At 30.8% G+C, this 21,397-nt stretch overlaps 1 protein-coding gene across 1 annotated transcript in view; it reads right to left on the bottom strand.

Moving 5' to 3' along the window:
- Positions 1-15,913: 15,913 nt before the first annotated feature.
- LOC125066747 (D-beta-hydroxybutyrate dehydrogenase, mitochondrial) overlaps positions 15,914-21,397 on the bottom strand; it is a 38,430-nt gene continuing 32,946 nt past the window's right edge. Inside the window, exons 7-8 of the mRNA XM_047674994.1 lie at positions 18,946-19,119; positions 15,914-17,034 (exon numbers count right to left, since the gene is read on the bottom strand). Of these exons, the coding sequence (XP_047530950.1) occupies positions 16,876-17,034; positions 18,946-19,119 (333 nt within the window). The 3' untranslated portion in view covers positions 15,914-16,875. The remainder of the gene's footprint in view (positions 17,035-18,945; positions 19,120-21,397) is intronic.

The following is a 21,397-nucleotide window of genomic DNA, read 5'->3' as shown; positions in this document are numbered from 1 at the left end:
TTTAAACGATAATAATTGCCATACGGGAAAACACGCGAAGGTTACGTCAATAAATGTAAACAATCCCTTTTATCAACACAATAAAATGTTTCACTCTTAATAGATACAATGTATTCTATTTACTAACTTTTTTAATATTGAAAAATGTTGAGAGTGTAATTGTTATTTATAAATATATTGATCGCGTTAGTACCGGCGAGACGACTGTCGTTCTCGCTAGCGGCTTACTGAATGTGGATTCACAACTCTGTTTCAGTTTCAGAGCTTGCGTCTAATAATCTATTATATTTAAACAACGGTAAAATTAATTTAATAAGGGATTTATTTTTTACTATTAAATAAGCCGTGAGTTTTGTTAATTTTTTTTTTAATATTGAACGATGCAATTTAACTTTATTTACCGAGCGGCGAGCTTACTTGACGTTATAGTTTCGAGTGGAACATATAAAATAGAATTTATGTTTATGACTTCGATCGAATAAGAAAGCCTTAAATCATGTTATTTTTTTATTTTATAATTCTAAATCCAATATTCAATATTCAATGATATTTAATTAGTATGGAGTCAAAACATTTATGAGCCGGTTGCTGCATCGCACTGAACATGTATTTAATTTTTAGATATCTAACTATATTTCTTAAACTATTTGTCCTTATTGTTAATTACTTAAAAGAAAAAGCTTACATTAATATGTTTCTCATTTTCATAAAGAATAATTTACAGTTTATTTTTTACACGCTTCTAAATAGAAAATGGTTATTTCGACTGATCTATAATATTCAGTCACGACTTTCTCCGCGTGAAATTAAAATTTAATTTACTTCCCGATCGCAGCGCCAATCGGGTCAACTCTAAACCATTCCACTCAAATATACACAAAAAAGTTGAAGTTCACTCGTATACAATATTCATATTTGTATAAGAAACTTTTAGTCATTTTTCTTTTCAATTACGTTAAAAGAACAAGACATTCAATAATATAATATACCTACTACATAATTAAATAAACATACCTAAAAGCCTATGTCAGAAGACTCCCGAAATTTTAATCTATCTATGGTAAAGATGCCCTATAAATCTAATGAATTATTTTTGCGAGTATGTAGAAAAAACATATTTTCTTGAATAAAACAATCACTTACTTCCATTACCTTTATCTTTTATGAGTTACCACTCCAAGAAATTATAATTTATCATACAGTGCGAGAAAGTAAGAATGTAATGGTTAAGACAATACTTTCATAAAGATAGCAGGGCCATGGTAAATATTAAAAGTAAAATTCGTGGTCAATAGTATCATGTATTATATATTTGCTCTTGTCGTATCAGTCTATGTAAGCACACATAGTCGGATACTGTGGTTATCTTATTTATATTTGAATATGCAAAGACAAATCGGTAGAAACATGTAAATTAATGTATATTTTCCTCAATAACGATTATGTTCGATTAAACGAATGGGTGAAGACACGTTAACATGACACACTTATATTTAATTAGATTCGCCTGCTGCTTCGTTTGAGTTTTAAGGGACTGGTCGGTAGCTATTAAGCATAAAAAGTAGCAGCCAATGACCTCCTTTGGAGTTCAAGCTTTCTTCATAGCAAATTTCGCAAAATTCGGTTCAGAGGTTTGAACGTGCAAAAGCAACAGACAACCAGACAGACAAACGACAGAGTTACTTTTGCTTTTATAATATCAGTATAGATCAGTAGGGTATAGATTGCTTATATTAATGATTTTGTATTTTTCATAAGCTAGCTTTTTAGTATCTATTACACTTAACTGAAAAAATAAAATATATTATTAGTAAGATTCATTCCAAATGGAATTTAGGTACTATGCATAAATAAGTTAGCAGGATACGTTATCATAACTTAGTAAACCACCCAATTCTCATCAGAATACATATTAGCCCAACCAAATAAGTCTGTTCTGTATTATTTAACGACTATGAAACCCCACACATCTGAGGTCTATGTAGGCTGACATAAACTTGCTCAAATTATTCATACACCATTTTTGCTAGAGCCTTCGTCATTTTACAGTTCCCTCTAAAGCACTAAATAAAACCTAGATTTAGGTTTTTCAGAATGTATTCAGAAGAAAACGGTTGGATAAGTTTGAAAGCATAAAATCTCATTCAAATAAAATTGTCTCAGAATATTTCCCTTAGGTTTAAAAAAAATCAATGTAACGACTGCACGCAAAATATACATGTTCATAAAGGATTACGATCGTTGCACTCAAAACGAGATCTAGCATTTATCAGATATTTTCTGTGATAAATGCTATGTGGAAATTTTATCATTGTCTATTCCAATGAAAGAATAGTACATAAAAAAACAAACAACAATTAGACCCATAAATAAATAATCAGGAGTCTTAACATTATTTACTATATAAACAAATTAAAACCGTATATAATAATATATAAGAATAACACACTAATATATATTATGCTTTAGATGATACATTAAAATTAAACAAAATATTTGTAATTTATTGACAAGATAATAAATCACCTATTATTTCAAAATTAGTCTATTTAATTATTTTCTAATTTTTAACAATTTATTTAAATTTGAAAATGATTATTTAACATTGAAAACTTTTTTACACAGAGTAAATGTCAAACGATTAAAGACAAATTAATAATAATTTATTGATGTCAGGTATAGTGCCTACATAATATCGGGGGTCATGTTCGGTCAAATGGTGGCGCGACGGGCGAGGATCAATATTCTCTCCACCCCTGTCTACCCTTAGTGTTTCTAGAATGCATTTCAAGCTTACCTCTTACTGACTCTGTCTAGCCTAATTTTGGTATTTATATGTAGATAAGTTGTATATATATTATGAAGCAACAGTGTGCTTTATCTACTACCGACTGTATGTAACTGCTATTTATAAATTTTAATGTACGTTATTTTTTTAATTACTATAAACTTAGCATCCTTTGTTTTTCTTACTGTTGGGCATAGGCCACTTCACCTGTTTAGGAGTAAGTTTGGAGCTAATTAATTTTCTTTTTAATTAATGGTGACAATGCCGCAAATTAATTACGGAATTACTAATATTCCTATTTACTCCTCCTTTTAAGGTCATCACTTGTGTTGGGAGTGGGAATGACAATAGCCCAAAGGGTCAGGATTGATCCTGCGGTTTTTTAGGTAGTCCGTAAACCATTGAGCTATTGACGCCTAAATTATATAAATAAATAAATAAATATTGGACAAAATCACATATTACTCATATTACTCTGATCCCAATGTAAGAAGCTAAAGCACTTGTGTTATGGAAAATCAGAAGTAACGACGGTACCACAAACGCCCAGACTCAAGACAACAAAGAAAACTAATGAACTTTTCCTACATCGACTCGGCCGGGAATAGAACCCGGGTTCTCGGAGTGGCGTACACATGAAAACCGGTGTACACAATACTCGACCACGAAGGTCGACAAATGTATTATAAAATTGGTACATGAAAACTTAGTTAGTAGTGCTGGTCTGGATTTGTATTCGTGATTTTCCATGGGCCATGAATTTGCTATATAACAAATTATTTTTTATGATAAATCGGAGCAAAATTAGAAGTCGATAAAGAAATCAACTAAGTAATTAGTGGCTGGTCCGCGTAGAAGGTCAACGGTGTGAAGACCGCCTCTATAGAAGGGTCAATCTCGGTCGTTTCTGTGTTTGTCGTGACAGTATCTTTAACGATTAATCTTTTTTAAATTATCCACTGTTTTTTATATTCTAAATTCATTCAGTATTATAAAATGTAGCAGAAAAATCTACAGCGTCACGTCACTATCACTGCCGATATGTACTTGTTAGCAGGTGGAAGTTCTCTGAATTTGATGTCCTACTGATAATTTGGCAGTTTAATCTAAATTAAAGGATGTAAAGATTCTTCTTTCAAGTAATTTTGTTGTATTTTCTAGTTTAGGGATTGTTTCAATATTTAATAAATATTTTTTATAAATTAATGCTTAAAAAACACGGATCTCAATTTATTTTTTGTTTATTAGAAAAATAATGGATATAGATAGACTCAAGAGAAAACAATTGAAAAATAACAATCCATCAATATTTGGATTTTTTAATTTAATCTTTCGTCTCATTTCTCTTATACGTCTGCATTGCTAATAAGGCTTCTCGTATATTAATCGTCCAGGGATTGCGTACATAGGCTTGTCGAAATGTGACATTTTTTATTATGGGCTCTATATAGGAAACTATCTAGATTGCCGTTGCTACCCTGACTTAGCAATTTTTCAGCGTGTAAGTTTGACTAAATGAATATCACTTATGTATGAACATCTATCTAGATAAGCTATTGGGAATTTATCAAATAGCTATATTAAAATAAAATAAGAAACATTATTTTTAGTATTGGTACAGTAGGTACAGACCAAAACTTCTCTCAAAATTAAAAGTCTGATTGGGTTATCGTTTATCAGCCATCCAGGAATAAAAATATATATGACATTTTTATGTATGAAAATCTCATATTATTTTCCTATAAAATAAAATATAGATAGTTTTATCACATTAATTTATCGTCGAATAATGAAAATTTTCTTAATCATAACATACTATAAATCGTACCCCTGATGAAAAAATACTACATAAATAATTATGCTTTTAGTACGAACTCCCAATGCACTCAGTATGCAGTTTTATGAAGCTAAACAGTTTTATTAAGAGCACTCTATGGAATAAACTTTTACATTATTCAAGGCCAAGGACGCTCCAGGTCGGAGTAAACGACAGTTATATATGGCGCGACCTGAAATACATATTTCCCTAGATAGCTATTTGTATCCATTGAAATTAATAATTCAGTAATGCTTTTTATCGATGAATAAACTTCAATACAAGCGTGAATTATATCGTCGAATTTAATTTTCCTCATGTTCCTTCATAATAAAATATTAATAATATCTACAACATAGCCCATTGGCTTAGTCAGAATCTGAGGGTATCAAAATCCTGAAAAGTAAGTAGGCTGAGACAACGCTGATATAATACATTAAAAATTTTAACTTAACATTTTAAACCCGAAATCCCGAAATGAACATTTTATTTTTACACTGGAATGTCACATAATAATCTTTAAACTTAAATTAAAAACGGGACATATATTTAGAGACTGGAGTACTTAAAATATGATATTAAAAGTTTGTTTTTCTATAATAGGTACTTCTGACACTTTTATAAATAGATATATTTTTTGTATCATGGATGCGATATATATAGTATTGTTCAGCGCCATCCCTTTCGATATAATAACTTATATCGAAGAGGAACGAAGATCAGATACAGGAAGCTATTATGCTGTTTATCATAACCGTCACGACATGCATGACTCTGTGAAGATATCAGTATATAACGCGTTGCCGACTAGGACTGGAGTTAACAGTGACGCTAAACATTCATATACTGCTGCCAGCTATGAGATGGTTGGTGTCATACTCGTATAGTTTAGTCGTCGGCATGTCGGGTTTGGTGACTACTTAATGTAAATGGTAATTTCTGGCAAATTTAAACATATATTTGTGGAATAATCCTTACAGTTTAACTGTAAGTACTAGTAATCATTATTATATGACGATATGGTAGGCTTGAACGGTATAAAAGTGTTCATAGCCAATATTAAAATGGAAAATGTAATCATAAAAGCTATATAAATAATGATCGGGGCTTGCCTCGAATATCATTTTATAAAAGTTAAATATAATTACGGTCAATCATAATTATGATGCCATTAAACAAAATACTTTATCTTTATAGCAGTAGCAGGTTATTGTGGACCGTCAATGAAGCAGCTATTGTAACATCAAATTATGCCAGTGAGCCGTGATGACACAGTGTATTGAGACGTTAATCTCTATCGACAATGCCGAGTTCCCACCCGGGGTATTTTTATGTGCTTAATTTTGTTTTTATAATTCACCTCGCGTTCGGTGGTGAAGATGAACATCGTGAGAAAATTTGCATATGGCGCATGAAAATCTGCCACATGCAAGTTCTAACCTAAAACTAGAATTATGCGTGGTAAGCTCCAAACCGTCTCTTTAAGAGAGGGGCATTAGCCCAGCAGTGGGATAATTACTTATACTTTTACTTTACTTTTTTATGTCATTACTTATTATTTATTTATTACATTACAACCTATCCCGACTTTATTTGGGTAATAAATATAAATTAGGTATATCCTGAGATATTTTTTAAACATTAGCCGATTGATCTTTTCGCTACCTACTTATTATGCTATGCTAATGCATTGTACAACACGACTAGTATATTTTTTCAAGCGTTTATTTAAAATTCTCGTAATATTTCTAAAACCACTGGTCCGAATTTCAAAGTGATAAAATCACATATATCTTAATAAAATGTTGAAATTTATCTATAGTAATATTATACAGATGTAAAATTATGAAATAAGTTTGTTTGTATGTAGGGAACTTATGATCCAATTTTAAATATTTTTTCACTGGTAGATAGTAACATTATTTCTGAGTGCTATAGGGGTGGTTTTAATAAGATAAAAATATAAGCAAACTAAACTATACGAAGTATTCGATATTTTATCCAAATTTTTGTAAACACAAAAGTGTTTACTGCGAGTACGGTGACTTTTTGTAGACATTTTGGAAGTCACGAATTTGTAGGTCACAAATTTCTCATGCAGAGTTTTTTCTATCTACTATAGTTTTGACAGCGTTCGCTTCAAAAGCGCCTAGACCGACAATTTTCTCTCCGGCTTCGTCAGCATAGTAAACTATATCTAAAATAACATACAATATATTGTATAACAGACTGTGTATAAGCATGTATTGTAGCATGTTATTATGTATGTTTTGGGATATATATTACGTCACATTATATTAGTACAATATACACACTAAATAATTTCATGAATAATTCAGTAAAATATTGCTGCGTAATACAAGCGCTGTTCTGAATACTCTCTGGCGGATTCTTGAAGAACCGTCGTGGGGTTGAAAGTACGTGGCTTGATCTCGGTCGCTATATTAGTGTCTCTTGTGGCGATGTCGTGTCGAACTACTTAAGTAATGCAGCTTTGATGCCATTGGCCCTTTGGCATTTTCGATTGAACTTACAATCTCTTATTCCGTAAAATAATAAAGTTATTACAAAACCTAATTTAAATAATGCTTAATGAATGTGAAATTAGGAGCCAAACTATTGTTTATTTATAAAGAAAAATATTATCTATACGTATTAAAATATTAAGGGAATATCGATATTGAAACTTGAGAATTATTGATAATTAAAAATTACTATTTTATGATTTAAAATATTTCCCCGATATGAACAGGACGTGGAAGCATAGTTTCTCGTTGTAAGAGCTTAGTTGTTATGAAGTTGTTTTACACCTGCAAGGAAAATAAACATGTAACGTATATTGCAGACAACTAAGATTAAAATAGTCGGAGGCATTATAGTTATTTGATGTTATTTTGCTATTATGAATTTATGAGTAACTAGATATAAGTATATACAAAGTTGCGATGTCATATTTCATCTTCAATTTTTTGCAAAATAATTATAAATTCGATCTTACTTGACTTTCTCTACAATATAGTGTGTGAGATCCTCACAAACATAACATAACAAAACGGGGTATGGTGAGGCACAATCCTGTGAGTTGCGCTATTCATATTATATTTAGCTATACTGTAAACTAAAAAGTGGGCTTTTATTAAAAACAAAAGAAGCCAAATAAAAAAGAATATTTTTCTTTCTCCAGAGTAAGTACTTTTTAATAAACATGATTTCCCTGAATGGCCGAAGTTCCAAGGCAAGAGCAAAACAGGAATGCTTAAGACGAAATCAACAAACACAGTCAAACATAATACGGAACTTTTTCCTCCTTTAAACTTGGGATATTTGCGAGTGTATTTTTAGATATTTCTTATAAAAAGTTACTTAGTAGCCAATTGCATAGAAATTATTATAGTGCACTAGTGTTTTTGGAAACATAGATGTTGTCTCTATTACCGCACGTTCATAATCCGCTAGGATGGTAATTCGACACGATCTGAGAGAGATCAGACGAGGAAACAATGTTATTACCGTCCACTCTACGGCACGAGATTGTACCTCTAGCCTAACTCCAGGTTGCTATTCAGAACTTAATAACAGGAAAACATTATCGGTGTTTTCCCTTTCAAGTTCAATTTCCGTATCTGCGGACTTCAAATTTGGTTTATAACTTGGTAATTAGATACTCTATTCAGGAGTATTCACTAATAACCTTTTTTTTTAATTCGCCCGAGACGTAATAAATAATATTGTTTTGGCTTCAGTTATTGTTGGAATTGTTTTATTCTCTCATGTTGCACTTGTACAAATTGAATGTGGATATGTACAGCAAGTATTAAACTGAAATTATACGTCTATCTCTCATAAAGTTTAAGTATAATGAGATGAATAAATAAGCCTGTTGACTGATGGATGGTTCAAGATTAATTCACGGCAAATCACACGGTCTTTCACTAATAGCATTATCACTAAAAGTAATTTCAGTTTTAATTAAACGAGTTGCTAAGGTTCTAATAATTAGGAAGGTATACAATTACTCAGTTGGAATTAGATTTCATGTAAAAGTCATCATGTAATCTAAATTTAATTTGGAAATTGTTTCAAATGATTAAACTACTATCTCTCATGTAAATATTGGACAACATCACATACATTACTCTGATCCCAATGTAAGTAGCTAAAGCACTTGTGTTATGGAAAATCAGAAGTAACGACGGTACCACAAACATCCAGACCCAAGACAACATAGAAAACTAATGAACTTTTTCTGCGTCGACTCGGCCGGGAATCGAATCCGGGACCTCGGAATAGCGTACCCATGAAAACCGGTGTACACACTACTCGACCACGGAGGTCGTCATGTTGAAGTGAATACTTAAATTCTATCATATAGAATAAAGCAAACATATTTATACAATAAAATTAAGCTATCATCAAATAACTATTATTCATTATGTCTATTGATGTAATGTAAAACAAAAGAGTCCTCTAAACGATTCAGATTTTGTTATTTTATCTTCGAGTAGTATATAAAAGATCAAAAATATTTCAATATGAGGGGTTAATGTCTTATTATTAATAAATTAGTACATTTCGTAAATGTGTAAGTGGTGATCAAATATTCTGTGTGAATAACGCTTACGATTGATAGAGTCAATGTAAAAACTCCCACCCGCCTCCTTTGTGTTTTAAACCGTACATTATATTCGACATTTAGAAGATTCCTTTATCCATACAACCGGGTAAAATAAAATAAAACAAAAGTGTGCTTATCTGAATTAATCCGCGATTAATTTTTCTTTTTGGGCTCGGACAGTAAGTATTGATGCGACTTGTAATTTGTTGTGTTTTATTTGGATTTGTAAGCTTAACTGAGTAAATAGTTCATTTCTATGTGTACGATTTGTTGCTTTACTTATGTTAAGATAAGTTTTAATTTACACCTATTTTTGGTTGGTTACTAAATTGTTTTAAGTTAATTAAATTCTGATTATTATTTTTTTATAAATATTTTTCAGTTCTTGTTCTTCTTCTTCAATGCTAAACCTCGTATATAATAGAATACATCGAACAGGCTTACTACTGAACCGTAGAATGGCAAGTAAGGCATTTATCTATTTTCTAAAAAATATTAGGACAGCACTTTCATCGTCAACAATCGACATAGCGATTTTTATTTACCGTGTGATTAATATTGTCTCGCAGTGTTATAAACTCGATTCTATATTTGATTTGAATCTAACTATTGTATCCATTTGAATATTTTTTTTTTATTTTATACAATCTATAACATAAGTAGTTTCAATTAAAAATGTTCATAGAGTAGGGCTATATTTCGATATCCAAAGTTTTAAAAGTTTCATTTGTGTAATGCCAATTGCCTTGACTTTGTTCCAAGTTTATATTTTTTAATTGTTCTATATTTCTGCTGCATTTATTTAATAGACTATTGATGCAGTATACTTATTTTGCTATGAAAACTAGTGGCAATATTATTTATTACATAATTATCTGAAAAATTAATTTTACACACTTTGTTATATTTATATAATTATACATTTTTTGCAACTGCGGCGTTATAAGTATATCTAAACTTGACTATGTACCGGAGACTTTATATTAAATTATTTTTTAGCGTTTTCAAATTCAACAAGCTTCATCAACTAAAGGGTAAAGGTGCAAATGAGTTTTCCGTAGATCAATTAAGTAGTTGTACGATTAATTGGAAAAATATTGAGCTTTAATAATAAAGCCGAGAGAATAACGCTGCGTTGTATATCGAAATTCGAATTTGTTTTATTGTAATTTATTGCCATTTATTTTATGCCGAAGACATCGTTATCCACTAAAAACGATTTTTACTATAAAAAATAAACTGCTGTTAATATATAATAAAAAATAAATCGTATATCGATTTCAATTATTGGGCTATGTCAACAAGTAAGAAATGATAAAATACGGCATACCAGAGACAAAGAAAAAAAATGCAAAAAATGTTAAATATTAAAATAATATTAACATTTATATTCGACGATGCATGGCTGGGCCGCAATGCGAAAAACGACTATGTAAATAGTAAATAACTAGGCCGCAGGAGCTAAAAGCTCAAACGCCAAAGTAGAGTAAATTTTGACTCTTGCCGTGCATTGACAGACCGCACGCTGCGGGTGACTAAAATCAACCGTAAAAATAATTCTCGAAGAAAGTGACTTAGTCGCTTGCGAATTCGCGATTTCAGCCAACTGTTTCAGCTGTGCGACTTTGTAAGATGATTTGGCAAGTGACTACCTGCACCGCGATACCATGTAAATCGCCTTTTAATGAAAGGAGGTATTACTAAAATTGACATAACTTTTTCATCAACGATCAACGCGTTCTTTTAATCATCAAGCATACCTCTTCTTTCTAAAGAAATATATTATCTTTGATGTACAAACTTTACAGCTATATTACATGTTAAATAAGGATATTTAACACTGTGTTTTAATTACAGAAAACTGGCACATTACAGAAAGAGAAAGGCAGAGAGAGAGAGAGAGAGAAAAAGTAGGAGAAAATAAGGGGCAAACATAAGCTATGTTTTGCATAACCTACAAAGATCTTTTCGCTTCAGTGTACATATATTCTCTATGCTACTATTCTTGTTTCTATATTTATTTGCACGTGTAAGCAATCAACAGTTTAAATAAACTCTTCGTATAAAGTAAAATGCTCTCTATTGAATGTATATGAAATTATTCTTTTTGATGTTGCTGTTGTTAAAATGAAGACGTTGAATTCAGTTGTATAAAAATCAATGGGCATAACTTCAAACAATATCTCAATATAAAGGGTTAAATGAATGTAAGAAATATTTAAATTTATTTTACGCTTTCTGGAACCTTGATAGTCAAAAAGTATTAACAATTAAGGGCCATTTAAATATTTACGTCCATTCAATGTGTGCTAGCGAAAATATGTAGTAGTTTTTAATTTTTGACACCATTTCTTTGAAAATTTTTCGTAGTATAATGTTGTTTCGTTTTAGATACCCACTTAAATTATTAAGCATGTACATAGTATATAATCCCATGTGTTCTTTCAAACGGAATACAAAAGTTGTGCAGTACTTTTTGATTACAGACTATGCTTTAAGGGGTGATCATTTTTATTTAAGAAATAATAGCGTGTTAAAAAAAGAATTCTTAAGTTACACATATTGCAAATATTAATACTTACAATGAGTATTTTGTAAATGAAAGAAACGGGATTTTAGTTATAATTCTACGAATCATCTTTTTCATTCTTTGTTTCCCTTGGCTAGCTAGAACCTTACGGATCATTTACTGAACCACCAGTCCACACGGCATGGCAATATCTGGCATTAGTGTCCTTAAATGAATATCCTGGAAATTTCCAATACCATAACAAATTGTCTTTAAGGAAATATTTAACAACACCAATACCGATAAAGGAACAAATAATTTAAATGATGATCACACACTTTACGCTTGTCATGGGTGATTATGTTATTATTATTTAATAATCGTAAGTGTGCAAATATCTGAAAATATCTTATGAACGTAATATTATACTTAGATAAATGTATTTTAAAGCATTGTCTAATTGTTTAGTATTATTTGGTTAATATTGATGTGGTAATTTATTTTCATTAATTTAGCTAATTTTCGGATATATAATATTAATTAGGATAAAATGTATTTTAATACAACCAATATCGAGCCAAGAGACCTATCCACCCACACTGAGATAATATATCATACCGCTCGCCCACGTCTTCTTTTCATGTGCTTATTCAAGTATTTCGTAACATCTCTAAAACTACTCGTCCAAATGGCAAATGATATTTTTTTACGGAAAGTGTCTTATTTTGATTGGTTTGATATTAAGGACTTCCTTTTTAAAATTCATTCATTATTTTTAAATCTTATAATATAATACATCTTTTTCTTGTTTTGGAATGTAATTTATGATTGTATTTTTTAAAGACTAATTAAATTAAATAGTGACGGAGATGAAATATATATTTTGCACCTTCAGATTAACGCAAACTCTAAGGCAACCTGCCTTAGAGTTAATTTAATAATTTAATATCGTTAATTTTATCAAATATTAAAGAGCTTAATCTTAGGGCTGAATTCTTAGTGTTATCATGAAAACAAAAATTAATTGAAATATAAAACGTTTTTAAATTTAATAAAATCAGACTCAACGGCGGTTTTAATCATATTACGAGTAAAGGTACCTAATAAAATTTTTTACCCTTACAAAATTCATGCTACAATTGTCAGTTTTTAAGTTATTAGACAAGTCTTAAAAAATATTTTTCAAATCCGTTTCTGCAAGACATTTGAAAAGTTGTAAATAAATCTTTTCGATGCCTCAGTTATTACAAAAATATGATAAGTATGCCGAGATGGCCCAGTGGTTAGAACGCGTACATCTTAACCGATGATTTCGGGTTCAAACCCAGGTAGGCACCACTGAATTTTCATGTGCTTAATTTGTGTTTATAATTCATCTCGTGCTCGGCGGTGAAGGAAAACATCGTGAGGAAACCTGCATGTGTCTAATTTCAACAAAATTCTGCCACATGTGTATTCCGCCAACCCGCATTGGAGCAGCGTGGTGGAATATGCTCCAAAACCTTCTCCTCAAAGGGAGAGGAGAGGCTGCTAATGCTAAAAAATAAATAAATGATAAGTATGCCGACCTAGGTTTGAACCTACTAAGCCTGTTTGTATACTAACCACTGTTTGGCTTAAGATACTTTATCACATTTATAAATTAATGGATAAGGTAAGTCATATGTATAAACGAGCAAGAGAAATGGACCAATGTTGAAAAAAAAGGTCCCGCCAATTGAGAGATTTCTTACTATTTTTATGAACTTTCTGAATTCTTCTCTTTACTCACTTGTCGCTAAAAATAAGATTTATTAATCTTTATTAATCAAGTAAAAACTGTTTACAGGATTAAATGCAATCACACCTATTATTAAATTCATTAGATACATAACAGACATACAGTTATGACCGATATGTATCTAATTAATTTAGATCCCCAGATCGGCCTTTTTATATCTAATTTCATCAAATCATCTAAAAATATATAATTGTAATTGATTTTATAAATATTAACCTTATTTTTAAAAGATGTAGGATATTTAAATAACCCGAGAGCCTCAATGTCGAACTTGATATGACGGCTTCGTCGGTTATTCAACCATTCAGTTTCAGGTGAAACAGTAGCTCAAGTTCCATTGTAAGTAGAATGTCATGATAGTTTGACACTAAACTACTTAAAGTTTCAACATGCACATTTGAAATATTTTGATCAAACCGCTGTCGTAGTTTAGCGGTTATGTTGTGAAATTCCCTCGTATAGCTTACTGCAGTGTGACCTTTCCCGCAAGGTTTTCAGGTCGAGGTTAAAGGTAGCCTATCCGGTCCCAGGTGGCTGCCAGGGGCATTTTATACAGTTGTCAATGTAGGTAATTTGGTCTGCTTTGTGCTTGGCTAATAAGATTTTATGCCTATATGTATTTCTGTACAGATTTAATTTCAGATTCTTAAATAAGATTGAGATTTTACTTACGAGCGAACTCTAAGATGAGTATGAATTGTTGAGTGCGTTGTATTGTCTGCGAAAGACAATTAATCCGCAAATTAATCCGTAAGCACGAGTTATAATGATAGCAGAATATGATGTGGCGTTGGGAATTGGGATGCTCAAATAATCATAACATACGGTAATTATGTATCCGAACAAAGTTTTAAATGATATTCTCTCAGTATTTTTTGTGAATGTAGGTACACACTTCAAACGGTTTTTTTTGGTGATTTTATTTTTATTCCACAGAGTTTCATATGCATGTAAATTACCCAGTTATTTTACTCATATCTCGGTCACGATAACAACACAGTTTGATGCAATTAATTACTATATTACAATGTTTTGTTTCTTTTTTTTTATTTATTTCAGAGGTTATTTGATTAATAAATATTTGGTCTATTTATTTTCTCTTGGAGATATCTGAGTTGAATATAAGTGGACGTAAATTTAATATATTTTTAATTAAATTTTGCTTCAGACATTTCATTTTAATTTGGTATTCTATTTTATCGTTCACTGTCCTTTAAGATCACAAAGTCACCAGCAGACTTCGTAGTCTTGAATATAGAATTACGAAAGTTGGAGTATTTCAAACTTTGAAAATGAATACTTATCTCTATTTATAATTATATTTTATTAAAAGTATATTTTTAGGTATTTACGTGAAATAATATCGTTAATAGCAATTAGATTATGAATATGATTATTCATAGATAGTTCAATCTATAAATAATACTCAATTACTTTTTTATATATATTGAACGGTAATCATTTGAAAAAACAATAACAGAAATACAATATTTATTTATTTGTAAACATTTCATTTGCAAAATTAGATTAATAGAAGATAAATAATACGTAAGCAATATGTAGTACCCATTCAAAGTCAGCATTGGCGCCAGTAGAATAATACTGCATTTGGTATTCTCAAGGTCATGCAATATCCTAACTCGCCCAAAACTTTCTAAGTAAGGCAACGGAACAGTCGTGAAACATAATTTACTTAATATACTGCTTATTGTCTGCAGCATGTTATGTCATCGTATATTGTTATTACTATCTTTTGATAATTTTGTAGCTGGAGGTACAAAGGTCGACATTATGCAGATGTATTTGTCAGACTTTAACATCGACTTTGTTAACCTGAACAAGGTCACTCTCATTACTATGAATAAATTATAATGAAGATGAGCCATGCGAGTGTTTCCTTTCCTTTGGATTATATCTAGGTTGAGAAATAAAAAAAAAGAATTTTAATTTGTCCAATTATTTTATTATTAACAAACATGCTTTACAAAAATCTACTTAGGCGAATGTAAATTTATCGTATTCTTTCTCGTAAATGCACTAAAAATGTAGCGAATAAACTTAAATTGTTTAGAAATAATCCATCGTGTTAATTGAGTATCGCTATATTTATACGTTTCCAATCAAAGTAATTATTGCTATTTTTATTCATTGAACATTTGAAAACGTTTTACAAAACGTTTGCACGATGTGATACTAAATGCACACTCTATCACGTTCAGCGAAGAGATTTATTACGACATATTGGTTGCTATTTTAACGATTGCGTTGGATTTGTATTTCAAAAAGCTAGAATAGATAAATCTACTGAAACACAATAATTTGTCTACCTTAAATTACTAACAAAACTAAACAATATGCATTACTGTAACTTATATTTAATTATTTATATCGTTCTTTTTTTAATTTCTTATAAAATTGATCTAAATAGAAATGAGAGTAATAAATAGTAGAACTTAGAAATATATAAATAAAATGTAACGCAGATTAACATTTGCATGTTAAAGGGCAAAATCAATCATTAAAGCGACCATAGCTCACGAGCACGTGTGACTGACATCTCAAATCTAGTGACCGGCAAGTGAAAAATTGCTATTCCTGTTTCGTTAAAAGTTAACTGATATTTAGAATATGAAAAGATATGACGATAAAAATTACTACCGTACAAGAACTTAATTAGTTTATTGGGTATTACTTTTGATTGATTGAAATTATTTTCAGAATTCAATACAGCGATAAAAATGAAATAAAAATAAAACTGCATTCGTTCCTTTTTGAATGCTTACGTAACCTTGGTTTGTATTCAAGCTTAAAACGCATGATCACGTGTTTTATTCAACTGCTAAGCAAAATCAACATAAAAACAAAAACATATAGATATTTATGTTTAAAAGTTAATACAAAATAATACACAAACATTGTCGTTGAGTTTATGTCTAAGTTAAGTCTCCATTCATAGTAATTCAATCATGGGTAATATTTCTTATAATTTCAGAATACGCATACGGGAAACAAATATGTTATATATATATAATAAAAAAAACCGAATTTACGTCACGTAAAACAGATACTGCATACGTGTTCAAGTGTTAGATGCTCGCATAAATGATCAGCAAACTTACTCGACCTTAAAAGCTTACATAATTCATGCAAGCTTCAACGGCGAGCTGGCCTCATTTAGCATAAGGGAAAACTTGTTCAAAATACAATTTTAGTTTAAAATTTATGACATTAATTTAGTCTATGATAGAAATTTTCATAGATGTAAAGTTAAAATAACTATAGTTACAACGTCGTTTCAGAAAATTTAGTGTTGTAAGAACATTCAATTTAATTTTTAATATAAGTTGTTTGATGGTAGATAAGATTTTTAATCTGTGTAGAGGCCTTCGTACAGCGAGCGAGGCATATGTTCGGCTAACAAAGACTTCAGCTTCTCGCGTGGGGACACAGGGGTGTAGCGGGCGAGTGGGAAGGTCCGGGTCACACCGTCGCTTAACGCGCGAGTCACCGCAGTCAGGTCAGCATCCTGTAAATTAAAAATTAATTAAATAATTTTATGAACAAAGTGTACTGACGTCAATTATTCTACGATATTAAATATTAGGAAATAATGTGTCGATATTTATGGATGTGTTGTTGTTATACTACTACTGAAAAACTTGTATTAAAATGTAATTGATCGCCGTTTCAGATTGCATAGCTCTGATGATGGATGTATGGCCCTGTTATGAAACCGATATGAGCACGGCGAATAGTGTGAATACAACACGGGTAAACAATATCGCCTGCAAGTCATGTTTTGTACCGATGCATCAAAAGATTTAAAATATCCGTTAAACGGAGTGCACTTGACTTTTTACGTTAAGACTGAGTTATTGGCTATCTACCGAGATATGTGACGTTTTTGTTTTACGGAATAGAAAATAAACTAAAAGACACATCACAGTTACAATAATAAGAAGTCAGTATGTATATTCTATCGAACAACCAATAAATAAGTCGAATTAAATATTGCTACATAAATAATTATGCTTTTATTATTTAAAAGTCAATCAATGCTACTGAATATAAGTTTTTCATATGACGATGGTCCGGTAGGTAGTATTATATATTTTAGGTAACATTATCACACTTAATTTATTTCATTTGATAGTATTGAGTATGTATGACTGACAAGCGAAACAATTTGCTGTGTCTGGAATCCACAACGTGATCCACATGGTCATTATCGACAGTCTATTTAGACCCTTATGTAGTAATTGAACCTTGCTGCTGTATCTAATGATGTGAGATCTTTTCAACGATTAGCGCCTTATATTGCATGCTCGTATTTTATTATGTGGCTGCCACGTGTGACTCTATCCACGTTCAATGTTACTACCATACACACGTGAGTTACCGTGATGTTATATATTCGATATTTCTCTTAAAAATTAGGTCTAAACAGCGCGAAAAGATTTTCTGAAAATTAAATTCTGATCCTGAGATTAGTACTTTCAAACAAACAAAAATTCTTCAGTTTTAAGTTTTAGTATAGATGTGCATAATTACATTTATAAATGTATATTATGTTCACGATGAAGTAAAAAGACATACTTTTCATACTAATCCCAGTAATTATTTAACATTTTTACATATTTGTATTTTAAGACTTAATATGTTGATTTTACATAACACAAAACAAATACAACTATAGGCAATGTTTAATAATTTAAAACCAAAGCGGAAATTGAAACAAACCTACAGAAACGAGCAAGAAAAGTATGCAATTATAATTTAAAACAAATCGGTACAAAGATAGACAAGAACCCTAACAACTTGGCCGCATCGCTGACAACAAAAACTTAACAAAGGCGAATGAATGAATCGAACAGACATCTTTGTTGTAAAGAAGGTATAATAAGAAGCAGTAGTGTTCATTGGAGGGCGCACTCGATTTGCATTATACATATATTCTACAAAGTCTACTTACGTACTTCATTCTTATTATTGTCTATACCTAATAATATAATACCTTGTAAGGTGTAACTTCAATGGTTTTAATATAATTAAATGGTTTTAATTATAAACCTTTTCAAAGGCATGTGAATAATGTGACACATAAAGTCCAATGACCCTTACAACGCGACAAAACGAGCTGTGCCTACAGACATGAAAAAAAAAACTCTTCGCTTTTGTTTCATTGTAATCAAAATGTGAGAACAGGAGGCTTTTTAATTTATTTTAGTTTTGTATATATTTACAAAAGGTGACATGCGCAAACTATTTTTAATATAATTTGCTCTAGTAGCGGTCGAGTGGTTTCAGATTGTAAAGAAAGTATTTAATAGTTTTTTTTTTATTTACAACTATTACAAAGAAAATAAAAGAAAACATAAAACGATTAAAATGAGTTCCATAAGGTACTTGAAATGTTGACGTAATGTCTTGTACTTACAGGGCTTTTAGTATATTTCTCTAAGCTGCGGAGTGCTTGTTCGAAATAGTCTTCTCCGTAGGCACCCTTTTGTTCGTCGCTAAGCCTCTTCCACATATCGCGGGCTTGTTCCAGAAGTTTTTCCTCTGAGAGCCACGCGCTGCCCGTTGTATATTCGCCAGCGGCAACGACCACCTGACACGAATTTATTATTTACTTGTATGAAAGGAACAAACACATTGTTTATTTAAAATAATCTACTAATGGTGTCTTTACTTTCGTAAAGATTATATTTACTGTTTTATCATAACATCACTTTCGAAAATTCGATAATATTTTTATTTACATAAACCCTTTTTATCCCTTCAGGGGTAAGTCATATTAAGGCATTTATTTCTTAGAGATTAGATGAATTTTACTTTATGTATTGCTTTGATGTCATATTTTAATATAATACTCAAAGTAATCATAATGAAAATCATGATATTTTTATTGTATAATTTTACATACTATAATAATATATAAGTAAATAATACATTTACGACATACATACATGAGGTTATGTAAGTTTGTAAAGATTTTTAACATTTATATGAATTTATTTAAACAAAGAATCGATTTTTATAAAATGAAGATTAATCGATGCTGAAAGAGAGTCGATCGAAAAGTTCCGAGCTCTTTGAACAGCGCAGACAACTTAAGAGAGGGTTTCTTAACAAGTATGTTTCTAAAACTTCGCGAATCGAATTATCCTCGCTAATTGAGTCTCGGAAGTAACAGCGTTGACGCCCTACGTTTTGGTATCGGTTTTGCATGAGCAAGCTGGATAGGCACGTACCTGATGTAACGAAATTATGTATCAGAACAGGTACTATTAGGTGGTAAAAGCTTACGTGTAGTGTTTTAGTTTTAATTCGGTTGTTATATTAATAAAGTTCAATCTGCTTCTACTGAATATTTTGTTAGGTTTAATTAATGTAATTTTATTTTTTTTTCTCTCAGCAGTAATAATTCAAGTTTTATTGCACTAAGTTTAAAAAAAAATCAATATAAGGAAATATGTCTTTGAAGTTTTAAATCCGCAAACAACCCACTACTCGGCAAATCCCTCGTATACTCTTTTGTAGAAATTTTGGAAGTTTGAAGTTTATTCTACCACGCCACCCCATGCCTACGAGTGAACTTAGCAGATCATTGTCGAGCTGATTAAAATTAAATATGAGTATTGTTCGCATGCAGCAGAGCTCTACAGTCCCTGATAGTTTTTGGCTTTCTCACCCCCAATGCGGTGTCATCCGAAACATTTAGGTTTTCTCAAGTTGTTTTCTGAGCACCAGATGAAATAGTAGCACATTAACTCTGTGGCGTACGCTTGGGGTTGAACCCTCAATCTTCCGTTACCGAAAGTGTTTTTCGTTATTAAAAAGTTTTTATTTGAAAGGTAATATTGTGAACATAAGCGCAAAGTTATGGTTTTAATAGCTCTAAATATTAAACTCAAAATTTGATTTAATTTTCCTAATATTGATTATCATCATCAATTCAATTAATTTTGTTTATACTTTGGAAAAATGTAGACACATATATATATTTGGCGTGTTAGCAGCTGTGTATAATTAGGAGCAACCGAATTAATGATTTAAAAAATTCAATGCAGGTTCTTATTCTTAGAAATTCAAGCCTTTTCAGACTTGTTATGTCACCCAGTCAACCGCGGCTTTTGATACAGCCTTAATGACGTGTTTATAATCAAGATTACTACGACTGCGAGTGCTAGTTCCTATGCGGTTTAGGTTAACTAGTTTCTGCGACAGTTGAAACCTTAATAACTTTATTAATAACCTCTAATAGATTAGCGCAATTTTAATTTGTTTTTTTTTTTAAGCACGAAGATATTTCTTTATTTGTTTGTAGCTTTTTTGTTATGTATGCTGTAAATGAATCTTGCGTTATTTTATTTTCATATTAATTAACGTTACCAATTTTAAATTGTTGCTTTGTATTGCACAATTTATTGCTTGCAACCGCGCTTGCAACTTCATATTCAACGATTTCCGGACTTCAAAAGAAGAACAATTTAACACACGCTTGAAATACTTTTTTTCGAATTTCGAACAGTCTGTAATTAAAATAAATATTTAAAAACAACTTGTTCATTCATTAAAGCTTTTGTGTTATTTTATTATAAAATACGTTATTTTTCTTTTTTTTAATTAGTGCGCGTTATATTTGGTACTAAAATTTTTATTTTGCATGATTATAAAATCTCATTCTTACTACTTGGTGGTGTGATGTTGCAGAAAACATTAACGGCTTGCTCAGTGTAGTAACTAAGCCTCGTAATTTAGAGATAATAAAGCTAGGTCGTGTAACGATGCTACAGGATCCAATAAATGGTGTGTTCACTTTATAAAATCATATTTCAACTATAATTTTTCTTTATTTAAAATACACGAGGGTTCTATAACTGAAT

Source organism: Vanessa atalanta, chromosome 10 (assembly GCF_905147765.1).
Source record: "Vanessa atalanta chromosome 10, ilVanAtal1.2, whole genome shotgun sequence".
Taxonomy (NCBI): Eukaryota; Metazoa; Arthropoda; class Insecta; order Lepidoptera; family Nymphalidae; genus Vanessa; species Vanessa atalanta.
Note: the sequence above shows the minus strand (reverse complement) of the source record. Positions and strands in the feature narration are given on the sequence as shown.